Raw genomic sequence first — 23,423 nt, 5'->3', positions numbered from 1 at the left:
ACTTACTTTTTCTATTATTTGTGAGTCATATAAACAAACATATAATATAATCAAGCACAAACACAGACTTACTGAACATTTCAATTAACTTCCTCCAAACCAAAATGGATATATCACCCCCCCCCCCCCCAAAAAAAAAAAATATGGATATATCACCATAAACATAATAATTATTATAAAGGATTTAAAAAAGGAAAAAGAAAAAGAAAAAGAAGATAGAAATAAAGGCTTAAAAGCTTGGACAATTAGGAAAATCAGGGAATTAGAAAAAAAAAAAAAAAAAAGTAACAAGTACCATCATATATATCATACCATCAAAACACGAATGAACGACAAAGCAAACGACCATTGACCCCTCAGGACTCAGCCCCCCACCAAAGCATAGCACAACTGATCAACTTTTTCTCGATTAGTTGGACTGAGAGGTGGATAGACATGGAGCCTACATCCATCCCTCATCTGCAACTGTTGAAGCTTCTTTGCCAATTTTCGAGAGGGGTGTAAAACTTCCACATCTCGCAAGTCACTCAAGCACCATAGTTCGTCCGGGAGCATACAAAAGCTCCTTTCGATGACCAAACGTTGAAGGTTTGGCATTGCACCTTGCCCCAATTTCCATTCAAAAACGTACAGACTTACCATTTTAAAGACTTCAAGTTGCTGAAAACTTCCTTCATTGCAACTGAGGACATTACTGATGAATTCATTGGCAGTTCTTCTTACTTTGAGTATTCGAAGTTCTTTAAGGCTACCCAACACTCCCATGAAGGCTGGAGATAAGGCTGTATCTACTAAGGTTATTTTTGTGAGGGTCAACCAAATTGAAGTTGGACTTGAAATCTCATTAAGATGATAAATCTTCAAAGTTTGTAGATGACACAAGGGATGGAGGCTTGACAAAATCCCTGACTCTACCCCTCCTGAAGAATACAATCCTAATTTTCTTAGGTTAGGAAATCTGGCCTTGGCAAAGTGACTCTCAGTGTCTTCATTTATAGCTATACCAGTAAGGACTTGAAGATTGGATAATGTTTTTTTTTTAGTTTTAGGTAGAGATGTTGGCCCATCTAGCTACAAATGTCTTAATTTTTGTAATTTCCATATCCCCTTGAGCAAGCATTTTGTTTTCATTGTCGAATTTCTCATGTCCAACGTCTCTAGATTCCAAAGGTTGCATACAGAGTTTGGAATGATATATGGCTCACTAGATGCGATGCTTAGGTACCTCAAAAGGACCAGCTTTTCAATCCTCTTGGGGATTAAGCGACAAATGCCCACATTACTGAGCTCTACCACCCGAACCAACTTGTTACTTTCACATAGCCATTTCAAGTCGTAGCCTTTGTCAAGAGGACTCTCAAGCCCGACAATCCCCCTAAAGCCTATTATAGAACGATTGTTTGAAGGCTCACAGGGGTTGGAAGAAATGTATGGATGGTTGGCAAAGGGGATGGAAATTCTATGAGATTTGCCTATGGGTGGAGGGTTAACATTTGAATGAACCTTAAGAAACTTATCTTTAGAACTCTTCGATGTACAGAGGTCTCGTAGAAGATCATGGATACGACATGTTTTGACTCCTCCATCTAGCCTTTTCGTTGCCACTTGAATCAAGCTTCGATCAATGAGTTCCTCCAAGTAGTCTTCAGCAACATCCTCTACATTTCTGTCCCGAATTTGCGGTATGAATCCCTCAGCTATCCAAAGTCGGATTAGTTGCCTCACTGGTATCTCAAAGTTTTCTGGGTAGATACCAAAATATAGAAAGCATGGTTTCAAGCGTCGGGGTAAGTCATTGTAGCTTAGAGCCAAAATGGCTATGCAACTTGATCCATCCTCAGTCAGATACAAATTGATATGGTTGATGTATTTTGACCATATTCGAACTGTTTTCTCCTTGATCGCCAGAAGACCTCCCAATACTACAATAGCAAGTGGTAAACCATGGCAACTTTTCACAAGTTTTCTACCTAGAGTTTCTAGTTTTGGAGGACAAGTATCTTCCCAAAATACCTTTTTAGAGAAGAGTTCCCAACTTTCATCTTCATTAAGTAATGGGAGTTCATAAGGGAGAATAGGAGGAACACTATTATTAACACTAGTTGCATGTAATGCTACTTCCTTTTTTCGGCTAGTGATCAATATTCCGCTCCCATTTAAGTTATCTAGAAAGGCAGTATTTACCTCATTCCATACGTCTGTTTTCCAGATGTCGTCCATGACAAGTAAGTACCTCTTGCCTTCCAAGCTTTCAAGCAACACACTTTTCAATTCATCATCTGTCATATCTTGCAATTTAACACCATTCTTCTTGTAAAAATCTTGAATGAAATCCGACAACAAAATTTTCAAATCTTGTATCTCTCTCCTTTTTTCTTTTTTTTTTCTTTTTTTTTTCGGTGCAACCATCTTCCACTTGTATGCTTTGCAAGAACTCAGACCATGCCTTTCTGAATTTTTCATCATTCATTTCCTTGATAAGTTTCAAGTCCAGAATTTGTGTCCCTTTCAATTTTTCCTCATTCGAGCTATACATAGCTTCCAACCCACGGAGTAAGTCCTCTTTCAATTCAGCTCTAAACATCACTCTTGGCAGTGTTGTCAGTCCCTTCAAAATTTCAAGCAACAGCTCTCTGATTCTATATTCTTGAGAGACATTAACCCACCCACGGAAATCAAAGTAATTCTTGACATCATTGTTGTTGTAGATCTTCCTAGCAAGAGTGGTTTTGCCTAAGCCACCCATGCCAGTGATTGAAACAACATTCCGTTGCGAACTCCCTTCCTTAAGCTCCTTCACCAATACCTCAGCGTCATGAGAGAAGCCCACTACTTGATCTTCCTTGACATCTTTCCTGCGCCTGTGCAGTATCCCCTCTGCTTCTGCACCTCCTCCCGATGATTCAGTAATTTCTATGCCGTACTTGCTCCTATTCTCGTTAATTTCCTTGTAGATGATCTTGATGCTCTCTATCTTGCTTGCAACCTCGTGAGACGTAATTGCTCGGTCACATGAATGGATTAACTTCCTCAGCTTGCTTCTTCTCCTGTGCTCTGTCACAGTAATGATGTATGTATCAATAACATCCTCAGCCTCATAGGCTACGTCCCTAATTTGGCTGACTACCTCCTTCACCAATTCGTCGTGTCGCTTGCCGTCAGTATTTTGGAGGAAGAGGTTGATCAGAGACAGCTCGTTCTTAAGTGACCTGACTTGATCCTCAACTCCACGTAGCAATTTTGATTCTTGGATAAGCAACTGAGTCATGTTATCCAACAGGAAACTCACAACACTGTCTGCCATGTCTGCTTAATTGTTTTTCAGAGGGAGAGGGATTGTTGGAAAGGGAAGGACCTGAAGGATGAAGAAAGTTTTTCCTTATCAAAAATCTGAAGTCTCTTTGAATAGTAAAGACAAAAATGCTTAGCTGGAAAGTTTACGTAACCTTATCATATTGCTTCTGCCTTTTTCTTTTTATAAAGGGAAAGTCCGGAAGCATGAAGTGAAATTAAAGGCAAGCATTATGTGAATTTCGAACATTCTCTTTTCTTTATAATTTATATATTTATATATTATTATAAAAGACCGTTTGATCAAACCAATATTTAAAATTCGGTTACTTTTTAAACCAAATTGAAAATTTATGACATTAAAACTCAATATAAAATTAAAAAAAGAGCCTTATCGCACAGTTATATGTTGTTTATAGTTACACAACTTGGACATATTGTTTACTTAAACAAAGTGAAAGTAGGGAAATTGAACCAAAGTTTCGAGTACACAAAATAAACAGGATTCGCTGTCAAAACAGATGACAAATTCACCAATGCCCTACACTCCCTTTCCAGTGATGTCTTCAAAGAATCAACTTGAAAACATAACAACCTCTAGATATTATGTACACAAGAAATGCTAGAGACACATTTTTCACAAGATGTGAGGTAGTTGTGATTATTACAAAATCATTTTCTCATAGCTAATCACTATTGACTGACATCACGTTTATTGTGCACCAATCACAACATACCATTTTAGTAGTTGTGAAAATTTTTGGTTCACCAAACTTATTGGTTCAAAAATTCAAAAACATGATATCTAGAATAACCATAAGAACATTTGCAGCAGTGTAGCTATAATGCTATATTGCTATATTTTAGCTACACTAACACTAAAATGATGCTCCAACAGTGGAGCTAAATCTATTTTTTTAGCTCCACTGCTATAGTGCACATCTAAAGATAGATGTGCACTGTTCATGAGATCTAAAAAAAAAACTATTATTTTATTCCACTGGCTTGATTAAAATAATTCCACTGCACATTTCTTTTTCATTCTTTTCTCTCTCATTCACTCTCATCTCATCTGACTCTGAAGCTCATCTCTCTTGGACTGACGCCATCCCAGCCGCCCATCTCTCTCAGATTGATGCTGTCCCAGTCACCCATCTCTCTCAATTCATTCTCTCAACTTCGGTCTCTCAACTCCCACCGAAGCTCGATCCACCAGCCGTCCCAACCGCCGATCGCCTCAAACCCACGCCGTCCCAGCAGCCCATCTCTCATAGACCGACGCCGTCCCGGCCGCCCATCTCTCTCAACTCCCACGGAAGCTCGACCCACCAGCCGTCCCAGCCGCCGATCACCTCAGACCCACGACGTCCCTGTCGATCCACTTCAGGTTAGTTGTCTCTGTCATTTTGTAGTGGATGCTTGTGATTTTTGATTTGGGTATAACATCAATGAATGGGTATATGATCAAAGAATGTGGGATTTTTGATTTGGGTATAACATCAAAGAATGTGTTCAATGATTTCTTTTTCTTGTTCTTTCAGTTTATTATTTTAGATGCAATAATTTTTTTGCTGTTTTTGCTCAATGAAAAGTTTTGTTATTTATATTGGGATTTTTTTGCTGTTTTTGCTAGGTATGACATCTGAATGGACAGAATGTATTTGTATTGGAATGCATTGGGAATTTTCTATTTGTAGGAATTTGTTGTGTGGTTTTCTTGTAATAGAAGTTCTTGTGGTCTCTGTAATTTGTGCAAGGAAGTTTACATTTTTTGTTGTCTCTGTAATTTGTTGTGTTGCACAAAACCATAAACAGAAGCACACAAAAAGGATTTCTTGTAGTCATTTTAATGAGATTAAGCTACATGTCAAATTAAGTATTTATGCATAATCATGTACTATTGTTATAATTCTAAGTATTTTAAGTTTTGATATAAATGTTAGTTTGGGAATTTTCTGTGTACAAGGAAGTTTATATATTTTGTTTCTAATTTTATGGAGTCACGTAGGGACATAGAGTTACGTAGAGACCTAACATATTTCACGGGTATCATGAATGGGGATATAGAAATTGACTCACAATTTTTGGGAATGTCTTAAAATACTCCTGTGTCAGTTTCTAATTCTCCACCTCCACCTCCACCTCAAGTTGAAAATACCTCTTTTACAAAAGGAAAATGGGGCTCTAACTTTAGTGTAGATGAAGATAAACTCCTAGTGGTAGCATGGCTCAATACTAGTGTTGATGCCATAAACAGTAATGAACAAACACAAAATACCTTTCGTCAAAAAGTTTGGGAATACTTCATGTAGTACAATACATCTGGTACCACACGTACTATTATCTCCTTGCTAAGTCGTTGGAGAGCGATTAGTGAAAAAACAAATAAGTTTGTCGGGTGTATGGTTTAAGTTAACGCACATCATCAAAGTGGTATAACCGAAGAAGATAAGGTATAAATTATATTGCAATAGTGTTAACATGTCCATTCACCAAGAGTTTGAAGATATTAATCATGTTATATTTCTTTTAATTTTTTTTAGATTACCAATGCGAAGGTTTTGTATTTAGAGAAGCATAAGAAACCCTTTCTTCTTGACCATTGTTGGCTCATGTTAAATGACCAATCAAAGTTTGCCGATCCTAACAATGCTTAATCGAGATCATCCGTGCCTCCAATTCTGGAGTCAATATCTATTGGCGAAGGGGATTGTGGGTCCGGACTTGGTGACACTTCCAATTTTGAGAGAACTATTGGTAGGAAGGCCGAAAAGGCCATTCAAAAGAACAAAGCCATCGGAAAAGATGTAGGGGAATATTTGACCAAGAAATTGAAATTGATTGAGGATGTAACTTGATTGGAAGAGGAAAAAATGTTTATTGAGAGGGAAAAACTTGCAATTGAGAAGGAAAGCAGGGAAGAAAAACTTAAGATTGAGAAGGAAAGAATTGTGATTAAGAAGAAAAAATTTGAGATGATAGAAAGGTTAGAGGAGGAGAGAATCATGATGATAGATACAAGTGGCTTGACCAGAGCACAAAAAGCTTTTTATGAACAACTCCAAGGGGAAATCATGGCAAGACGAAGTTCACGTAATTAATGGGTTTGATTGTATTTTGGATGTAGCTTAGGCTTTTATGTATTTTGGTAGTAACTTATGTATTTTGTAGTGGCTTATGTCACTTGACTTTAATCTTAAACTAGATGTATGTGTTTGTGTTGTGACTTGAAGTGTAATCTAACAAAGACTTTGAAGTGCAATCTTTTTGTATCTTTTGTTAAGTTCCATTCGGTCTTGTGATAGGCATTGATATAATTCTTTGATCCAATGAAATTATTATTTGATCCACAATGAGTGTTACAGCCACTATGAGTTACAGCCACTATGAGTGTCTATTATATATCTTGCTGTTATAGCCACTATGAGTGTCTTTGATCCAATTATTTCTATTCATTGAACATTCCTAGTATCATATGCTTGGTTTTGAGAAGACAGGTCTTAGAATAAATTTATGAACAATGAGCATTCATAGTATTTCCAAGTTTTTTTTTTTTTTTTAGATGTATGTGTTTGTGTTGTGACTTGTGCGTGAATTGGTTATATTCATTTTGTTCTGGCTTATGTCACTTGACTTTAATCTTGCATCTATAATAATAATTGCTTTCCAATTGTCTTGAAGGTTGCATCCATGAATCACTATTTTTTTCGCAAGCTCCTTCTTGATGACTCAGATGAAGATGAGATAATCTCAGATAAAGATGAGATAATCAAAGACTTGTTATGGAAACATCACAACCTAAACGTCATCGTTCTATCTAAGGTAATCAATTTGATAGGCCATGAGAGGCTTTTTCTTGATTATTTTGCTCCCACACCAATATATCCACCCGCTTTATTTCGTAGGAGATTTCGGATGAAGCATTCTCTTTTTCTTCGTATTCAATCTAAGGTAGAAGTTCACGACTCTTACTTTGTCTAAAAAAGAAATAGTGGCAAAAAACTTGGTTTATCTTCATTACAAAAGATAACTACTGCACTTAGAATGCTTACGTATGGAGTATCGGGTAATTTGATAGATGAATATGTGTGGCTTGGAGAAACTACTGCATTAGAAAATTTGAAAAAATTTGTTACTGCGGTAATTGATGTTTTCTCTAAGAAATACTTGAAAAAACCAAACAATGAAAATATTGCTAGACTGTTAGCTCATGGCAAATGCCGAGGTTTTCCAGGTTTGTTAGGTTCAATTGATTGCATTCATTGGAAGTGGGAAAATTGTCCATCTACATAGAAAGGTCAATATTGTGGTCATATTCGTGAACTTACTATTATTTTGGAGGCAGTAGCATCATATGATCTTTGGATATGGCATGCATTTTTTGGGTTACCTAGGTCAAATTATGACATTAATGTGTTAAAACGATCTCATGTATTTAATGAACTTGCTGAAGGACGTGCTCCTGTAGTACATTACTCAATCAATGGTCATGACTACACAATGGGATATTACCTTGCTGATGACATATATTCAAAGTGGGCAACATTTGTAAAAACAATCCCAGCTCCACAAGGACATAAATATAAATTATTTGCAGCAGCCCAAGAGGCGTGTAGGAATGGTGTTGAGTGTGCATTTGGAGTGCTTCAAGCACGTTTCGCAATTGTTTGTGGAATTGCACAATTTTTCCATCTTGAAACACTCCAAAAGATCATGAAAGCGTACATAATTCTCCATAACATGATTGTTGAAAATGAGCGGGATGATAATGAAGTGGTGGACTTGGATTATGAACAAAATAATGGAGTAGATAATCCTCTTCTACAAGTGTTACGTGAACAAAGCGATGAATTTTTGTAATACATTGAGAGGCATAGACGCATTAGAAACCGAGAAATTCATTTTCAACTCCAGTCGGACCTTATTGAACATTTATGGCAATTACAAGGCAAGTCGTAGGAACTTTCTTTTTTGTATGTTGAGAAGCATGAGTCATAGGAACTTGTGCGAGTGTGTGAGTTTTATTGTAATTTGGTTTGAGTTATGTATGTGAGTAAATCTATGGACTACATTATTCCTGCTATAATATGTGTTCTATTTTATTTGTTTTCTTATAAAGTTCCTTAATTTCATAGTTCACATTGTTCCAAGATTGCTTCCAGACAATTAAGACGATAATAGGCTATCATGATAATTGAGAAATTGTTTTAGTAAAAAAAAAAAAAAAATGTATAAGTATAATTTGGGGTAAAAAAAATCACTTGTTAATATTAGACGATTATTTGCTATCATGTGGTGGCGGTGGCGGCAGCGGTGGAGGTAAAAGAGTTGGCGGCAGTAGCTGCGGCGGTGGTGGCAGCGGCGACGACAGTGGCAATGGCAGCGGTGGCAGTAGTGGTGGCCGTTGCAGGTGGTTGTGATTGTTGTTTATTATAGTGGATATATTATTTTATTGTAGTGAATATTTTATTTTATTTTGATGTTTATATTATTTTATCTATATATATATATATATAAAACCGAAGCTTTTGAAGCTTCCACATTTTTCCACATCAGCATTATTTAAAAAATTAAAACTATTAAAAAAATATCCCACATTTTTCCACGTCAACATTATTTAAAAAATTAAAACTATTAAAAAAATATAAAAAATAAAACTATTAAAAAAATAACCCTAAACAACGTAACTATTTCTAACCCAATAACTATATTTCTCCCCAAAACAAACCCGATAAAACCTATGTCTCAGTCTCTGTCTCTCCTTCAAATGCAAACTCAGCCAACAAACACTGCAAGACCCATACGCAAGAACCCAAAAACGGAAAAGCTAGACGCAGATCTTTCTTTCTTCCCCTGCGACGGTAAGCGAATTCAACTAAGCCATAAACGCTTCGCCTCACAACCAACCTAACATCAGACTGCTAGAGCGGTTGCAGGTAAAATCTTTTCTATTAATTTTGGGTGTTTAATAGGATTTAGGTTCGGCTATTTTGTTTGGTTTTGATTTAAGAAATTGGTTCAAATTTTGTTTTGATTTAGAATTGGTTTTTATCAATACTGGAAACCCTAATATAGGTCAGGTAAAATCTTTTGTGGGTGTTTAATAGGATTTAGGTTCGGCTATTTTGTTTGGTTTTGATTTAAGAAATTGGTTCAGATTTTGTTTTGATTTAGAATTGGTTTTTATCAATACTGGAAACCCTAATATAGGTCAGGTAAAATCTTTTGTGGATGTTTAATAGGATTTAGGTTCGGCTATTTTGTTTGGTTTTGCTTTAAGAAATTGGTTCAGATTTTGTTTTGATTTAGAATTGGTTTTTATATCAGTTAAGAGGTAAATCAGTGAAGGGGGAATTACAACTAATGTCTCTCTCTGTTGTGCCCCCCACTCCTCTTCTGCCTGTGGCTTTGCTACCCCAATCAATAAGTTTTTCTCTTTCTCTTGGCAAACACTGTAGATCCACCCTCTCCAACACACCATAATCTCCAATTCTCACCATATGAAAGGGCAAGCTGAATTATCTTTTCTCTCTATTTTTGCTGAATAAAACTTTTCATTAACACATAAGGAAATTAATACAGAATAGCGAATTAAATCCATCTAGCTCTTCTAGCAACACAATAATAAATAAATATTAAAATCCATCTTACTCCATGTGTTAGAGAAAAAGAGCCCTTTTATGAATGTCTACAGTGATAGAGGCATTTTTCCAGTATGCTAGCTTGAGTAGGATTGAACTTGAGGATGGCAGATATAATAGCTGAAGTGTCCCTTTCAAAATGACATTAACCCAAGAGACCAGGCTAGGTGAACTGCGAGAATGGTGGCTTTAGCTTCACCAGCAATAGGTTTGGCACAAAGTTTTCACATTATTGGACCCGACCCAAAACTCACCAGCAATAAGTATGCATATGGTATGTCCTAATAATTTTACTTCTATTATGTAATATGTTGAAGAAGGATTCTGCAGATGCAGTTAATGCAGAAACTGATGTTGCTATTGAAGAGCTATAAGCAGGGTGTTGTGCTACACGTAGTTCAATGTTAGGTAGATATGCTGCAAGTAGTTTAGTCTATTAAGTGAGCATGTGATGTGCACGTGACTTTGAAGTTAGTTATCTTTCAGTTAGTTGGTTAAGTACTCTGTTGATGTATATAATCAGATGATAGTGACCAATAATATTCAGATAAGCATTTTGCATCATTCTATTTTCCTAATTCCAAATCCTAATATAATACATATGGAAAAAAATAAACTTATGGATTAAGTTTTGGGTTTGTGTTAAATGAGTTACTATAACTTAACAATGTATTCTTTGGTTTGCATTTTATGTTAGCTTTTGTTCATGAACTTCATGATCTCTAACAATTTCTCTTTCCAATTTCTGGGGATTGAGGTGAAATCAATGGGATTTGGGAAGTGGGTCTGTTTAATTTCCAAGATTTCTGTTGAGATTTGTTGCTGAGGATTTTTGTCTTTTGGGTATTTCTTTTGTTTTGATTTTGATTTGGAGAGACTTGGAATGGTGAATTAGTTGACTTGGAATGGTGCATTGGTTGTTTGGCACTGCATGTGTTTGTGTCATTAATCTATTTGCTATGTATTGGACAGCTTCTTATAAGTTGTTTGAAGTGCACGAATTTCAGCTGTACCATTTCATGATGCATTATGATCATTTACGTTTCATTTGATTTTTTATCACATAGAGGAGAAACTTTTTACTATAATTAATCTCTAATTTGTTTTAATTGGAACTCTTACAATACAAATATGTAAGTAAGTACATATATGTAATTGCAGGTACAGAGCTACAGCCATGCTTAGCATGCCATCAACCTCATTGAAATTTATATTGCATAAAGGATATAAGAAAGTTGTATTGTTTTCACCTTGCAATGGCAAAGACAAGATTTAGCAAAATAAGTACAGCCTCCAAAGTTTTATTCAGCAAAAATATAATGTATTTTGATTGGTTTTGATTGGTTTATCATGTCAGGTAATTCTCCCAATTCTTTTCAAATTTGTTTTCCCAAATTATATCTGTTTGTCTCTCTATTTGTTTGTAAACTCCACCATTGAATCTCTGTACACCCCTATTTTTTCCTCTCTTTTTTCCATATGGATTTTTCTTTTATTTCGTTTGGTTCCCTATTGCTTGATTATTTTTCATGTTTTTTTTTTTGTTTGATGGGTTTCCTTTGGTTTTGGAGGATTGCAAGGAACACAACCTAGAAGGTTTATATTAAACATGTTGATGAAAGGGTGATTATTTACATTTAAAGCTTTTTTTTTAATGAGAATCACAAAGACATCTAAAACTGAAAAAGAAAGTTTAAACTCCTAGAGTTTAATATATAGATTGCTTAAGTTGAATTTTATGCCCTAAAACTTTGGGGTTACACATCAATTTTTTCATCTTTGTTGAAAATCTGAGTTGGATCATATTTTGTTCCTGAACCTATTACTGTTTTAGAATCCAAATTTTGGATTGGAATCATGCTTTTCTATATTACTTGCAATTAATTTTTTAACTCAAATTTGTAGTTGGATTGTCATATCTTTTGCCTCACAGAATGTTAAATGTTGCAGGTGGTTTCTTTTACCCAAATTTGTGTTGTGGACTTTTATTATTGCCCATAATCCATCCTATGATCCTTGCTTGACACTTTTGAGGTTAGAAGAAAAGGAGAGAGCCCCCCTTTTTAAATTTTTTTATTTATTCCGTAGCTATTTTCAACCAGACAAGACTTGGTTTTTGGGCATTAATTGCAAGGCCATGAAAGTTCTTAAATTAAAGGATTTACATTGGCAACTGCTTATTCTTAACTTAAATTTGTTAAGATTCTCATCCCTTTTTTAGTCAATTTGTATTCTCCTTATATTTTCCCCCATTTTGCTCTTGGTTTAACATTCTGTACTATTATGGGTTAAAAAAAAATTATAATATGCTTTGAGCCAAATTATAAAAATTATCCCGTGCATCGCACGGGTTAACGACTAGTTATATTAAAAATTAAAATAGATCCACTACTACAGTATGTATATAGGTAAAATAAATAAAATAACTTTCAATAGAACTAAAAAGTTAAATTTTTAACCCACTACTATGGATGCTCTAACCTTTTAATACAATGTAAAAATTCAACAGTACATTGGGACTGCATAACATAGATTATTCAATTATACTCCTGTCCAGTTGTACGGTTACATTGGGACTGCCTAACATTACATAGTATTTTTCAGGAAGGCATTGATCAGAGACAGCTCATTCTGAAGTGACCTCACTTGATCCTTTACTCCCCCTAGCAATTTTGATTCTTGGATGAGCAACTGTGTCAGGTTTTCCAATAGGAAACTCACAACACTGTCTGCCATGCCTGCTTAATTATTTTCTCTCCCTCGTGGGTAAAACACTAAAACTTGTACAACAACTGCAGATATTTTCTTAGAGGGAGAAGGATTGTTGGGAAGGGAAAGCGCATTTCTAAATTTCTAATCATCTAAAAAAAGAAAAAAAAAGAAAACAAAAACAAAAGTGTAGCAACAAATAGATCAATCGAATTAATCCCAAATCGCAATTCCAAGTTGCAACAAATTATACTTCTTGTAAATTGTAACTTATTCTAAAAGTCACAAACTAACCTTAAAAAAAAAAAAAAAAAAAAAAAAAAAAAAATGCAGGCGCTCCTGGCCAACAAATTTTTTTTATGAACATTTTTTTTTTTTTTTTGGATGAACTCCTGGCGAACAAATAAGGAATAATAGTTATGTGCAAATATACAATTGAAATCCGAAATCATGGGGAGAAGGCAGCCTGCACCAACCAAGAATTCTTGAGCTGTGACACAGCGCTTTCCCTGAACCCCTTCACCTCAACCAAACAGAAGTGGGTGCAACACATTCCCAACCCAGACGCAACGCTTGTGGTCTTCAACAAATAACACAATGGTCCACCACCACACTCTTCCTTAATAGTACTTTTACATTGTAAGGGTGCACAGATATGTTAAATTGCTCGTTTTCTTTTCAATTAATAATTTCATTTTGGTTTGATATTCCCATGGTTGAAACCATGATTCCTATTTAATACATACTTATCTATTCCACTATTTTCTTTCTTGAACATCCAAAAGATTTGGGCCTTACAAGATGGAACTACGGTTATCATTTGAGGAAAAACTAATCGAGCAAAGGCTGAATTTCCAGAGGAGATGACTTGATTGGGTTCCAGAAATAGTTAAATCATCTCTTTCGAAGGAGCCTGCTAAAGTTAGTGGCTAGGTTATGAGGCATTTAGATACAATTTTAAACTCTGAAGTAAAGCAGAGAGGTGGCTCGAATACAATCTGACGTCCAGTTCTGAAATCGAGGGCACTGCTCCATCCCAATTGAACTAAACTTTGGCACAGAAGGTGAATTTGTCTTTCCAAATGTATGGTTTCAGGCCTTTTTCAGCTCATATTGCAGATTCCACAGCCAGGTTTTGAGACACCAGTTTTACAGTCTTTTTCTGCCGAATTGCTTATCCTCCAATTATTTCACTTACCATACAAGATGTAAATTTCAGACTGAAAAAAATATCATAAATAATATATCATTCTTTACTGTCTAGGTCTACATTCCTTTATTTTTTTGTGATTGCAGGAATGTTGTTTGATGATTCAGACTCTAAAGATTAAGAGTTTATCACTGCCCTATTTTTATTAACAACTTCTGTCTTTGATTGCCTAGATGGTTGATAAATTTTTCCTCATTTTAAGTACTTATGTTATTGGAGTCAAACAAATATTTTCCAGTATTTGATAATTAAGTATTTTCCAATGGGTGTTGTGACAAGCTTGTACTTGAGTAGTAATGGGCCAAAGTTTGATAATTGCAGAGAAGTTGTGGACTAAAAATAGACGTGTACAAATCCATTGTATGATCTGGTCAACCCCCATGTATGTTGTATTATCCTAATTCAGGTTCATTCTACTAAGAATTCTAATGTTACTTGTATTAAAAAACCTAATCCATTTTTTAGTGGGTAATTAGTCCATCAAACCAAATCACATTAATTCCATATATTTCTCTTGAATTTTTAATTCTTCATATATCTTTTCCATTTACTTTAACAATTAAAAAGCAATTAACAATTAACTGTAATCTGAAAATCCACACAAGGATAATTAAAAATAATAACTTTAGGCATAAGCAGATATCTAGTTTTGGAGCCAAAACTGAGATGAGAAGTGGCCCTAGTAAATGACAATGGGGAACAACTCAGGATTGTGCAAAGCTTGAGAAGTTAACTATAAGTCCATCAATAAAGGTCAGTAATTACATACCTATTATATTTCAGCATGCTTGTGAAACATGCCCTAACATCCTAAGAGAGAGAGAGAGAAAAAAAAAAAGAAAAAAAGAAGAAGAAAAGGACCATCACTTTCCATAATATTGCAAATTATACAGAGTTAAGAACTAAACGTCACGAATTTCAACAACTTTGTTGTACTAGGATTATGATTTTTCTCGTGTGTGTGTTAAGATGTTCCTCATGGACATCAAGTGAGCTAGCTTTTTGCACTTATTTATGGAAGTTCTAATTCCATTCTTTTTCATCTCTTAATTCAACAATGCATAGCACAACAGATCAAGTACTTTACTCAATTAGTTGTTGGCAATGGGTCCAGAGGTGGATAGACTTGTAGCTTACATATATCCCTTATCTGCAACTATTGAAGCATCTCTGCCAATTCTTGATCTGGGACGTAAAACTTCCACATCCCTTAGGGCACTCAAACTTGGGTAGATTTTTTTTTTCTCAGGAGGGAGAGAGATTGTGGGGAAGGGAAAGTCCAGAGGGATGATTGAAAGGTTTCCTTATCTCTAAAGTCTGAAATCACTTTGAAGAGTGACAAAAATTATTAGCTGAAAAGTTTATGTAACGCTGCTTTTGCCTTTTCTTTTTATAAAAGGAAAGCCCGGAAGATGAAGTGAAATTTGTGAAAGATGAGCATTATGTGAATTGCAAGGCAACGGGCTACATTATTAGTAGTATCTAAGGTCCTCTCTCTCTCAGGCAGAGTATCTTTTAGTTGCATCCTTCACTTTATAAAAAGAAAAAAAAGCAAAAGCAATGTTACATAAAGATGAATACAACATTAAACCAATATTTAAAATTTCGTTATTTTTCTTCAATCCAAATTATAAAGATGGCCCCGCTTTCCTATCTTAATTATTGAATCCAGATGGGTAGAGGAGACAGATTTTGAATCTTTAATATTTGAGTTTTTTGACCCAAATTAAAATCTAAAGTAGCAGATCACAATACTTCAAATAAAGAAAATTAACATATCACCCAAAAAAATTCTATAAAGCAATGATAAGCAAGTAGAAACTAATTTTTGCTAGAAACTCCACAAGGGATACACTATTTTACAGCAGGAGAAAATAGGTTTATGAAACCTGAGTTTCAAGTTCAACAAAAAGCAGAGTTCACTGTCAAGAAAGATGACAAATTCAACAATGTCCTACTTTCCCTTTCCTGATTGTCTTCAAAGAATCATCTTGAAGACATAACAACCACTAGATATTTTGTACACAAGTAACACTAGCTTTTTCACAATTTATTTCACAAATTGTTGAGATGTCAAGTTGTGAGTATTGCAACATCACTTTCACATGGCCCACCACTGACATTATTTTCTTTGTGCAGCAATCACCACATACCACCTGAGCAGTTATGAAAATTTTTGCGTCACTAAACTTATTGATTCATAAATTCCAAACATGTGAGCCAGAACAACCATAACCTTTCGATACAATATAAAAATTCTATGATAAATTGGGGCTGCATAACATATATTCTTCAATTATACATCTGTTTAGTTGCATGGTTACGCTAATGCACACTGGCTGACCTAGAGTACACAAGTTGCCAGGACTCTTCATGTTGGATGTCGAACATTTTGATAACGACATCCTCAACTAGCTAGTTAAATCCAAAAGGAGACATGATTTTGTCACATACCAGACAGATTGGAGCTTTTCAGCACTGCAAATACTTAAGGATGATGGACCTTTTAATCTGGCTATGGCACCCCTAATTACCAATGGAGACAAGAAGCTTTTGGGGACCTTCTTTCTAGTTGGAACTGCTGAATTGCAAAATGTAAAAGGAGTGTATTTGTGTCTTTACCACAACACACACAGACACACTTGTGAATAAGATGTGTGTATTCATGGTAAAATGTATGGGAAAAACGTATGTTGTGGGCATAGCCATCTATTTTTCCTTTTCAGCATTTTCCCTTCCTTCTAATTTCCTTTTCCCTTTTTCATTTGGATTCAGATCAATGCTTGCCCATGATCTACAATTAATTTTCATATACGATCTGGAAGGTAAATTTTCTGGAGTTCGATGGTCTGGCTCTAAGCTCCCAATTGAAATAGATGGTACAAGAATTGTTATTGTAGATGCAATAGGCAGCAGTGGCATTGACCTGAAGTTGATGACTCAAAATAACTTCCGTATTGAACAATATAGGATTTTCTTTGATTACTTGTTTTTGTTTGTGTTGGAACTAAAGATGTTATTATCTGAGACTGATCCCGGGGCGCCAATTTATGCTGGATTTGGGGCTCTAATGCTCACAACCTGCATCAGTTGTCTACCATAATCACAGATCAAACTTCTTTACTTGATAAAGGTTTGCTGTATATGTTTAGAAACTTGTAATTTTATTCCTGAATTTTTATCAAGGTTCATAATAGTGTTATATTTGGTCATACTAATCTGGCTATGATTACAATTTACTTTCTGATGCCTGTCATAATAATCAAGACTTTCACTTTTATTATATCTTTAGTAATAAACCAAAGTTGGAATGTTTTTCTGGACTTAAGAATGGTGATACAAATTTATAAATTGTAATTCCTGCATCATTACTTTTACACTGAGAGTGCAACGTGATAAAATAGTATTTTTTTTTCTTTTTAATTAATAATTCTATTTTTGGTTTGGTATTGCCATTAATTGAAACCATGATTCCAATTCATTATATACTCCATCTGTTCCACAGTTTTCTTCTTTGAACATCCAAAGGATTTGGGCCTTGCAAGATGGAACAATGGTGTTGTGGGAGAAGAAACTAATCGAGCAAGGGCTGAATTTCCAGAGGAAATGAACTACTAGCTTGATCGAGTTCCAGAAATAGTTGAATAATCTTGTTCCAACGATAAAATTAGTAGCTAGGTAATGAGGAATAAGAAGAAAGAACACTTGTAGTGGGATGATAGTTACTATTTTGAACTTTATGGTAAAGCCAAGAGGTGCCTTGATTACAATCTGAGGTTCAATTCAACAAATTAAGGGCACAGTGTTGAATTTGTCTTTATAAATGTATAATTGCTTGCCTTTCTCAGGTCATACTGCAGATTCCAGGGCCAGGTTTTGAGACACACGTTTTACATAGTCTTTCTCTGCTGAATTGCATATCCTCCAATGATTCAGGATTTACTGTAGCCATATTTTTATTAATAACTTATATCTTTGGTTGTCTAGATGGTTGATAATTTTCTTCTCATTTTAACTTTTAGCTTATGTTGTTGGAGACCAACATATAGTTTTTAGTATTTGGAAATTAAGTATTTTTCAATGGCCTTTGTTACGAGCTTTTACTGAGTAATAAGAGGTGCTAACTAGCCAAAGTTGATAGTCACAGAGAAGTTGTCGACTAAAAATAGACATGTACAAGCCCATTGTATGATCTACTCAAGCCCAAAGTCTATTGTGTCATCCTAATTCAGGTTCATTATAATTAGAATCCTAATGTTACTTGCATTAAGAAATACGACTCCCTTTTTGTAGTGCAAGTAATTAGTCCCCTTAAAATCAAAGAAAGGTTTTTATGTCATTGAGTTCTGAGTCCAATTCAGGTTATGTCTTAAAAAATTTATTCCACTGAAATATTTGAGTCACACAATCAAATATTGCAGAATAGAGAGAATATCAGCTGCAATGAATTTTAAAACCGAAAATATGCAATATGAGCCACCTTAGGAGTTCAACTGCCTCATCTAAATCACCTATGTTTGCATATGATTATAGTGGAGCCTTCTCAACCTTCATCACAGACAACATTGGATCAACTTTGTATTATAAACCAATTAGTCATGTAAGAACCAAACCAGTAGCGAAACTAAATAGGCCATCAAGTTAGGCAGGTCTTCTTGCATGTTACTCTATCAAGATAAATAGGAGGTATGTTATACCAACAATTTTAGCAAAATTAAATTCTAAAAAAAGAAAGGAACAAAACACTCACAGCTATTTGAACAAACAATTTGTGTGCATGACTGCATGTAACAAAAAGTTTTGGGTGAATTACCTGCAAAATTTTATCCTCATTAACGTGGGTATCTGAAAAATATGGTTTTATCAAGAGGAGGAGCCAGGAGGTTTCACTCTTTTAAGGCCCTTTTCCATTGGACTCTATTAGTCTGAATCCTCGGTTATGGTAGTGGTGTAATTTTTCAATTCGCTGGGGATGAACACGTGTATGGAAGAAATCCAGAACTACAGTCTCATTTGCTTTTACAAGAGAAATCCAGATGTGATTTATTCACCTGGATGGATATTTGTGGCATGGTATTCCCATATGACACAAAAATTAAGAAATTTTGGGATATATGAAGAAAATTGGAATTAAAATGCAAAATTTAATTGAATTTTTTTCTGAGACATTAGATAATATTAGATTAGATATTAGATATAATATATATCTATATTGTATCTAATTGACATATGTATTAAGAGTTTAAGGAACATACAATTTAACAGTTATAGCATTAAGTTACAATCAATTTTGTAACTAAATTTTGTTCTTTTTTCTATTATTTGTGAGTCAAAAAGTCACCTAAACAAACACATAAAATAATCAAGCCCAAACATAGACTTACTAAACATTTCAATAAACTTCCTCCAAACCAAAATAGATATATCACCGTAAACATAATAAATTATTGTAAAGAATTTTTAAAAGGAAGAAAGAAAAAGAAAAAGAAAATAGCAATAAAGGCTCAAAAGCTTGGATAATTAGGAAATAAAAAAAATACTTGTTCCACACAAACTATTTTATACCAAATTACAAATAATCCAAAATTCAGCGAAAATCAGATACCATCAAAACACGAATGAACGACAAAGCAAACGACCATTGACCCCGCAGGACCCAGCCCCGCACCAAAGCTTACATCCATCCCTCTTCTGCAACTGTCGAAACCTCACTGCCAAATGTGGATTGGGATGTAAAACGTCTAATCTCTCGGTCGAGAGGTGGATAGACACGGAGCTTACATCCATCCCTCATCTGCAACTGTCGAAGCCTCTTTGCCAATTCTGGACCGGGATGTAAAACTTCCACATCCCGCAAGGCACTCAAGCACCATAGTTCGTCCGGGAGCATAAATAAGGTCTTTTCGATGACCAAACGTTGAAGGTTTGGCATTGCACCTTGCGCTAATTTCCATTCAACAGAGTCCAGCCTTGCCATTTTAAAGACTTCAAGTTGCTGAAAACTTCTTTCATCGCAATTGAGGACATTACTGACGAATTCATAGTCAACGGCAGCTCTTCCAATTACTTTGAGTATTCGAAGTTTGGGAAGGCTACCCAACACTCCCATGAAGGCTGAATCTACTAAGGCTAAATCTACTAAGGTTATTTTTGTGAGGGTCAACAAAATTGAAGTACGACTTGACGAAATCTCATGAAGATGATAAATCTTCAAAGTTTGTAGATGACACAAGGGACGGAGGCTTGACAAAATCCCTGACTCTACCCATCTTGAAGAATACAATCCTAATTTTCTTAGATTAGGAAATCTGGCCGTGGCAAAGTGACTCTCAGTGTCTTCATTTATAGCTATACCAGTAAGGACTTGAAGATTGGGTAAAGCCGCTGTATTTTTTTTAGTTCTAGGTAGAGATGTTGGCCCATCCAGGTACAAATGTCTTAATCTTTGTAACTTCCATATCCCCTTGGGCAAGCATTTTGTTTTCACTGTAGATTTTCTCATGTCCAACGTCTCTAGATTCCAAAGGTTGCATATGGAATTTGGAATGACATGAAGCTCACCAGACGAAATGCTTAAGTACCTCAGTAGGACCAGCTTTTCAATTCCCTTGGAGATTAAGCAACAAATGCCCATATTACTGAGCTCTACCACCCGAACCAACTTGTTACTTTTGCAAATCCATTTCAAGTAGCTTTTATCAACAGGACACTCATGCTCAACAACCCCCTTGAAAACTATTATAGAGCGACTATTTGAAGGCTTACAAGGGCTGGAAGAAATGTATGGATTATTGCCATAGTGGATGGAAATTTTATGAGATTTGCCTATGGGTGAAAGGTTAACATTTGAATGAACCTCAAGAAACTTCTCTTCAGAACTCTCCGACATACAGAGGTCTCGTAGAAGATCATGGATACGACATGTTTTGACTCCTCCATCTAGCCTTTTCGTTGCCACTTGAATCAGGCTTCGATTAATGAGTTCCTCCAAGTAGTCTTCAGCAACATCCTCTATATTTCTATTCCCAATTTGCCGTATGAATCCCTCGGCTATCCAAAGTTGAATTAGTTGCCTCACTGGTATCTCAAAGTCTTCTGGATAGATACCAAAATATAGAAAGCATGGTTTCAAGCGGCGGGGTAAGTGATTGTAACTTAGAGCCAATATGTCTATACAACTTGATCTATCCTCAGTTAGATACGAATTGACATGGCCAATATATTTTGACCATATTCGATGTGTTTTCTCCTTACTCGCCAAAAAACCTCCCAATACCACAATAGCAAGTGGTAAACCATCACAACTTTTCACAAGTTGTCTACCTAGTGTTTCTAGTTCTGGAGGACAAGTACCTTCCCAAAATACCTTTTTAGAGAAGAGTTCCCAACTTTTATCTTCATTAAGAAATGGGAGTTCATAAGGGGGAATAGGAGGAACACTATTATTAACAGTAGTTGCATGTAATGCTACTTCTTTTATTCGGCTAGTGATCAATATTCTACTCCCATTTGAGTTATTTGGAACGGCAGTACTTACCTCATTCCATACCTCAGTTTTCCAGATGTCGTCCATGACAAGTAAGTACCTCCTGTCTTCTAAGCTTTCATGCAACACACTTCTCAATTCATCATCTGTCATATCTTGCAACTTAACACCATTCTTCTTGTAAAAATCTTGCACGAAACCTGACAATAAAATTTTCAAATCATTATGCTCTTGCATGCCTTCCAAGAACTCAAACCATGCCTTTCTGAATTCTTCATCATTCATTTCTTTGAAACGTTTCAAATCTTCAGTCAGTGTCCCTTTCACTTTATTCTTATTCGAGCTACACTTATCTTCCAACCCATGGAGTAATTCCTCTTTCAATTCAGCTCTAAACATCACTCTTGGCAGTGTTGTCAGTCCCTTCAAAATTTCAAGCAACAGCTCTCTGATTCTATATTCTTGAGAGACATAAACCCACCCACGGAAATCAAAATAATTCTTGACATCATTGTTGTTGTAGATCTTCTTAGCAAGAGTGGTTTTGCCTAAGCCGCCCATGCCAATGATTGAAACAATATTCCGTTGCGAACTCCCTTCCATAAGCTCCTTCATCAATACCTCAGCGTCATGAGCGAAGCCCACTACTTGATCTTCCTCAACATGTTTCCTGCGCCTGTGCAGTATCTCCTCTGCTTCTGCATCTCCTCCGGATGATTCCGCAATTTCTATGCCGTACTTGCTCCTATTGTCGTTAATTTCCTTGTTGATGGTCTTGATGCTCTCTATCTTGCTTGCAACCTCGTGAAATGTAATTGCTCGGTCACATGAAGGGATTAACTTCCTCAGCTTGCTTCTTCTCCTGTGCTCTGCCACGGTAATGATGTATGTATCAACAACATCCTCAGCCTCATAGGCTACGTCCCTAATTTGGCTGACTACCTCCTTCACCAATTCGTCTTGTCGTTTGCCTTCAGTTTTTTGGAGGAAGAGGTTGATCAGAGACAGTTCGTTCTTAAGTGACCTGACTTGATCCTCAACTCCACGTAGCAATTTTGATTCTTGGGTAAGCAACTGAGTCAGGTTCTCCAACAGGAAACTCACAACACTGTCTGCCATGTCTGCTTAATTATTTTCCCTCCTTTGTGGGTAAAACACTAAAACTTAGTACAACAATTACAGATTTTTTAATTTCTAACGCCTAAAATTCTTAGCTGGAATGTGTGGTACAGTGGTAGTGCAAACAGCAATGTTCATGTCTTGTTCATAGGCAACACAAAATACAGAGCAACACATTAAAAACCATAAAACACAAACTAAGATTAGCAGCTACAAAGTTTATTTAAAACAAACATCACGGGATCACACAAAACCCATGGAATCCCAGTACAAGCATGGGTGATTTGGGATGAGAGAAACAAAATTAAGAAGAAGACATACCATAGCAAGAAACGAAGAGACCGAATCGGTACAAGCATGGGTGATTTGGGATGAGAGACAAAATCAAGAAGAAGACATACTATAGCAAGAAACGAAGAGACCGAATCGGTGCTGGAGAGGGAGAGAAAATTGGGTGAGGGACTGAGGGGCGTGTGTTTGTGAAAGGGAGAGAGGATTGGGTGTGGGGCGGTTAGGTTATAAGTTCTATATAAGGAAAAAAAAAAAAACTCAAAATGGAGAGGCGAAGGTTCGAACTCGCGATCTGGAAGCTGACGTGCGCGCGATTTTCCACTAAGCTACTTTCTCTGATATGTTCTAAATTTACATGTATATATATATATTGGGATTGATGATAATGAGTGCTACTTTCATTTTCTTTTTCTTTCGCTGGTTAGAGACATTACTACATTAATATCCGTTTTACAATACTGCCGAGACACATATATTATTTATATGATATGTTGTATAAACAATTGTTAAAAAAAGAAGTGCACCTTGGCTTTACAAATTTTATAGGCCAAACAACTAAGGGTGATTTTGGTTCAACTTTTAAAAATGTGCTTTTATGAAAAAGTGGCGGTTTTAAATAGTGCGATGTGAAATTGTTTTTTTTTTTTTAAAATGCAAAGTGTTTGATAAAAGCTGT

General features: G+C 35.7%; 3 protein-coding genes and 1 long non-coding RNA gene across 4 annotated transcripts; 2 read left to right on the top strand and 2 right to left on the bottom strand.

Annotated features, from left to right (window-relative positions):
- Positions 1-245: 245 nt before the first annotated feature.
- Positions 246-3,366, bottom strand: LOC115967845 (putative late blight resistance protein homolog R1B-12). The gene has a single exon (XM_031086997.1). The coding sequence runs from the start codon at positions 2,464-2,466 to the stop codon at positions 1,072-1,074; it is 1,395 nt and encodes a 464-aa protein (XP_030942857.1). The 5' UTR covers positions 2,467-3,366; the 3' UTR covers positions 246-1,071.
- A 4,425-nt stretch (positions 3,367-7,791) lies between these two features.
- LOC115966914 lies at positions 7,792-8,151 on the top strand. The gene has a single exon (XM_031086044.1). The coding sequence runs from the start codon at positions 7,792-7,794 to the stop codon at positions 8,149-8,151; it is 360 nt and encodes a 119-aa protein (XP_030941904.1).
- Positions 8,152-13,039: 4,888 nt separating this feature from the next.
- Positions 13,040-13,902, top strand: LOC115969577. Its single transcript, XR_004087005.1, has 2 exons — positions 13,040-13,280; positions 13,427-13,902. It is a non-coding gene; the product is annotated as an uncharacterized LOC115969577 (long non-coding RNA).
- Positions 13,903-19,525: 5,623 nt separating this feature from the next.
- Positions 19,526-22,456, bottom strand: LOC115966913 (disease resistance protein RPP13-like). The gene has a single exon (XM_031086043.1). The coding sequence runs from the start codon at positions 22,454-22,456 to the stop codon at positions 19,526-19,528; it is 2,931 nt and encodes a 976-aa protein (XP_030941903.1).
- Between the last annotated feature and the right edge of the window lie 967 nt (positions 22,457-23,423).

This window comes from Quercus lobata, chromosome 11, assembly GCF_001633185.2.
Source record: "Quercus lobata isolate SW786 chromosome 11, ValleyOak3.0 Primary Assembly, whole genome shotgun sequence".
Taxonomy (NCBI): Eukaryota; Viridiplantae; Streptophyta; class Magnoliopsida; order Fagales; family Fagaceae; genus Quercus; species Quercus lobata.
This window is presented reverse-complemented; position numbering and strand designations above follow the sequence as displayed.

Excerpts from the sequence above, each read along its gene's own strand:
- LOC115967845 (XM_031086997.1), bottom strand. The coding sequence starts at position 2,466 with ATGATGAAAAATTCAGAAAGGCATGGTCTGAGTTCTTGCAAAGCATAC.
- LOC115966914 (XM_031086044.1), top strand. The coding sequence starts at position 7,792 with ATGGGATATTACCTTGCTGATGACATATATTCAAAGTGGGCAACATTT.
- LOC115966913 (XM_031086043.1), bottom strand. The coding sequence starts at position 22,456 with ATGGCAGACAGTGTTGTGAGTTTCCTGTTGGAGAACCTGACTCAGTTG.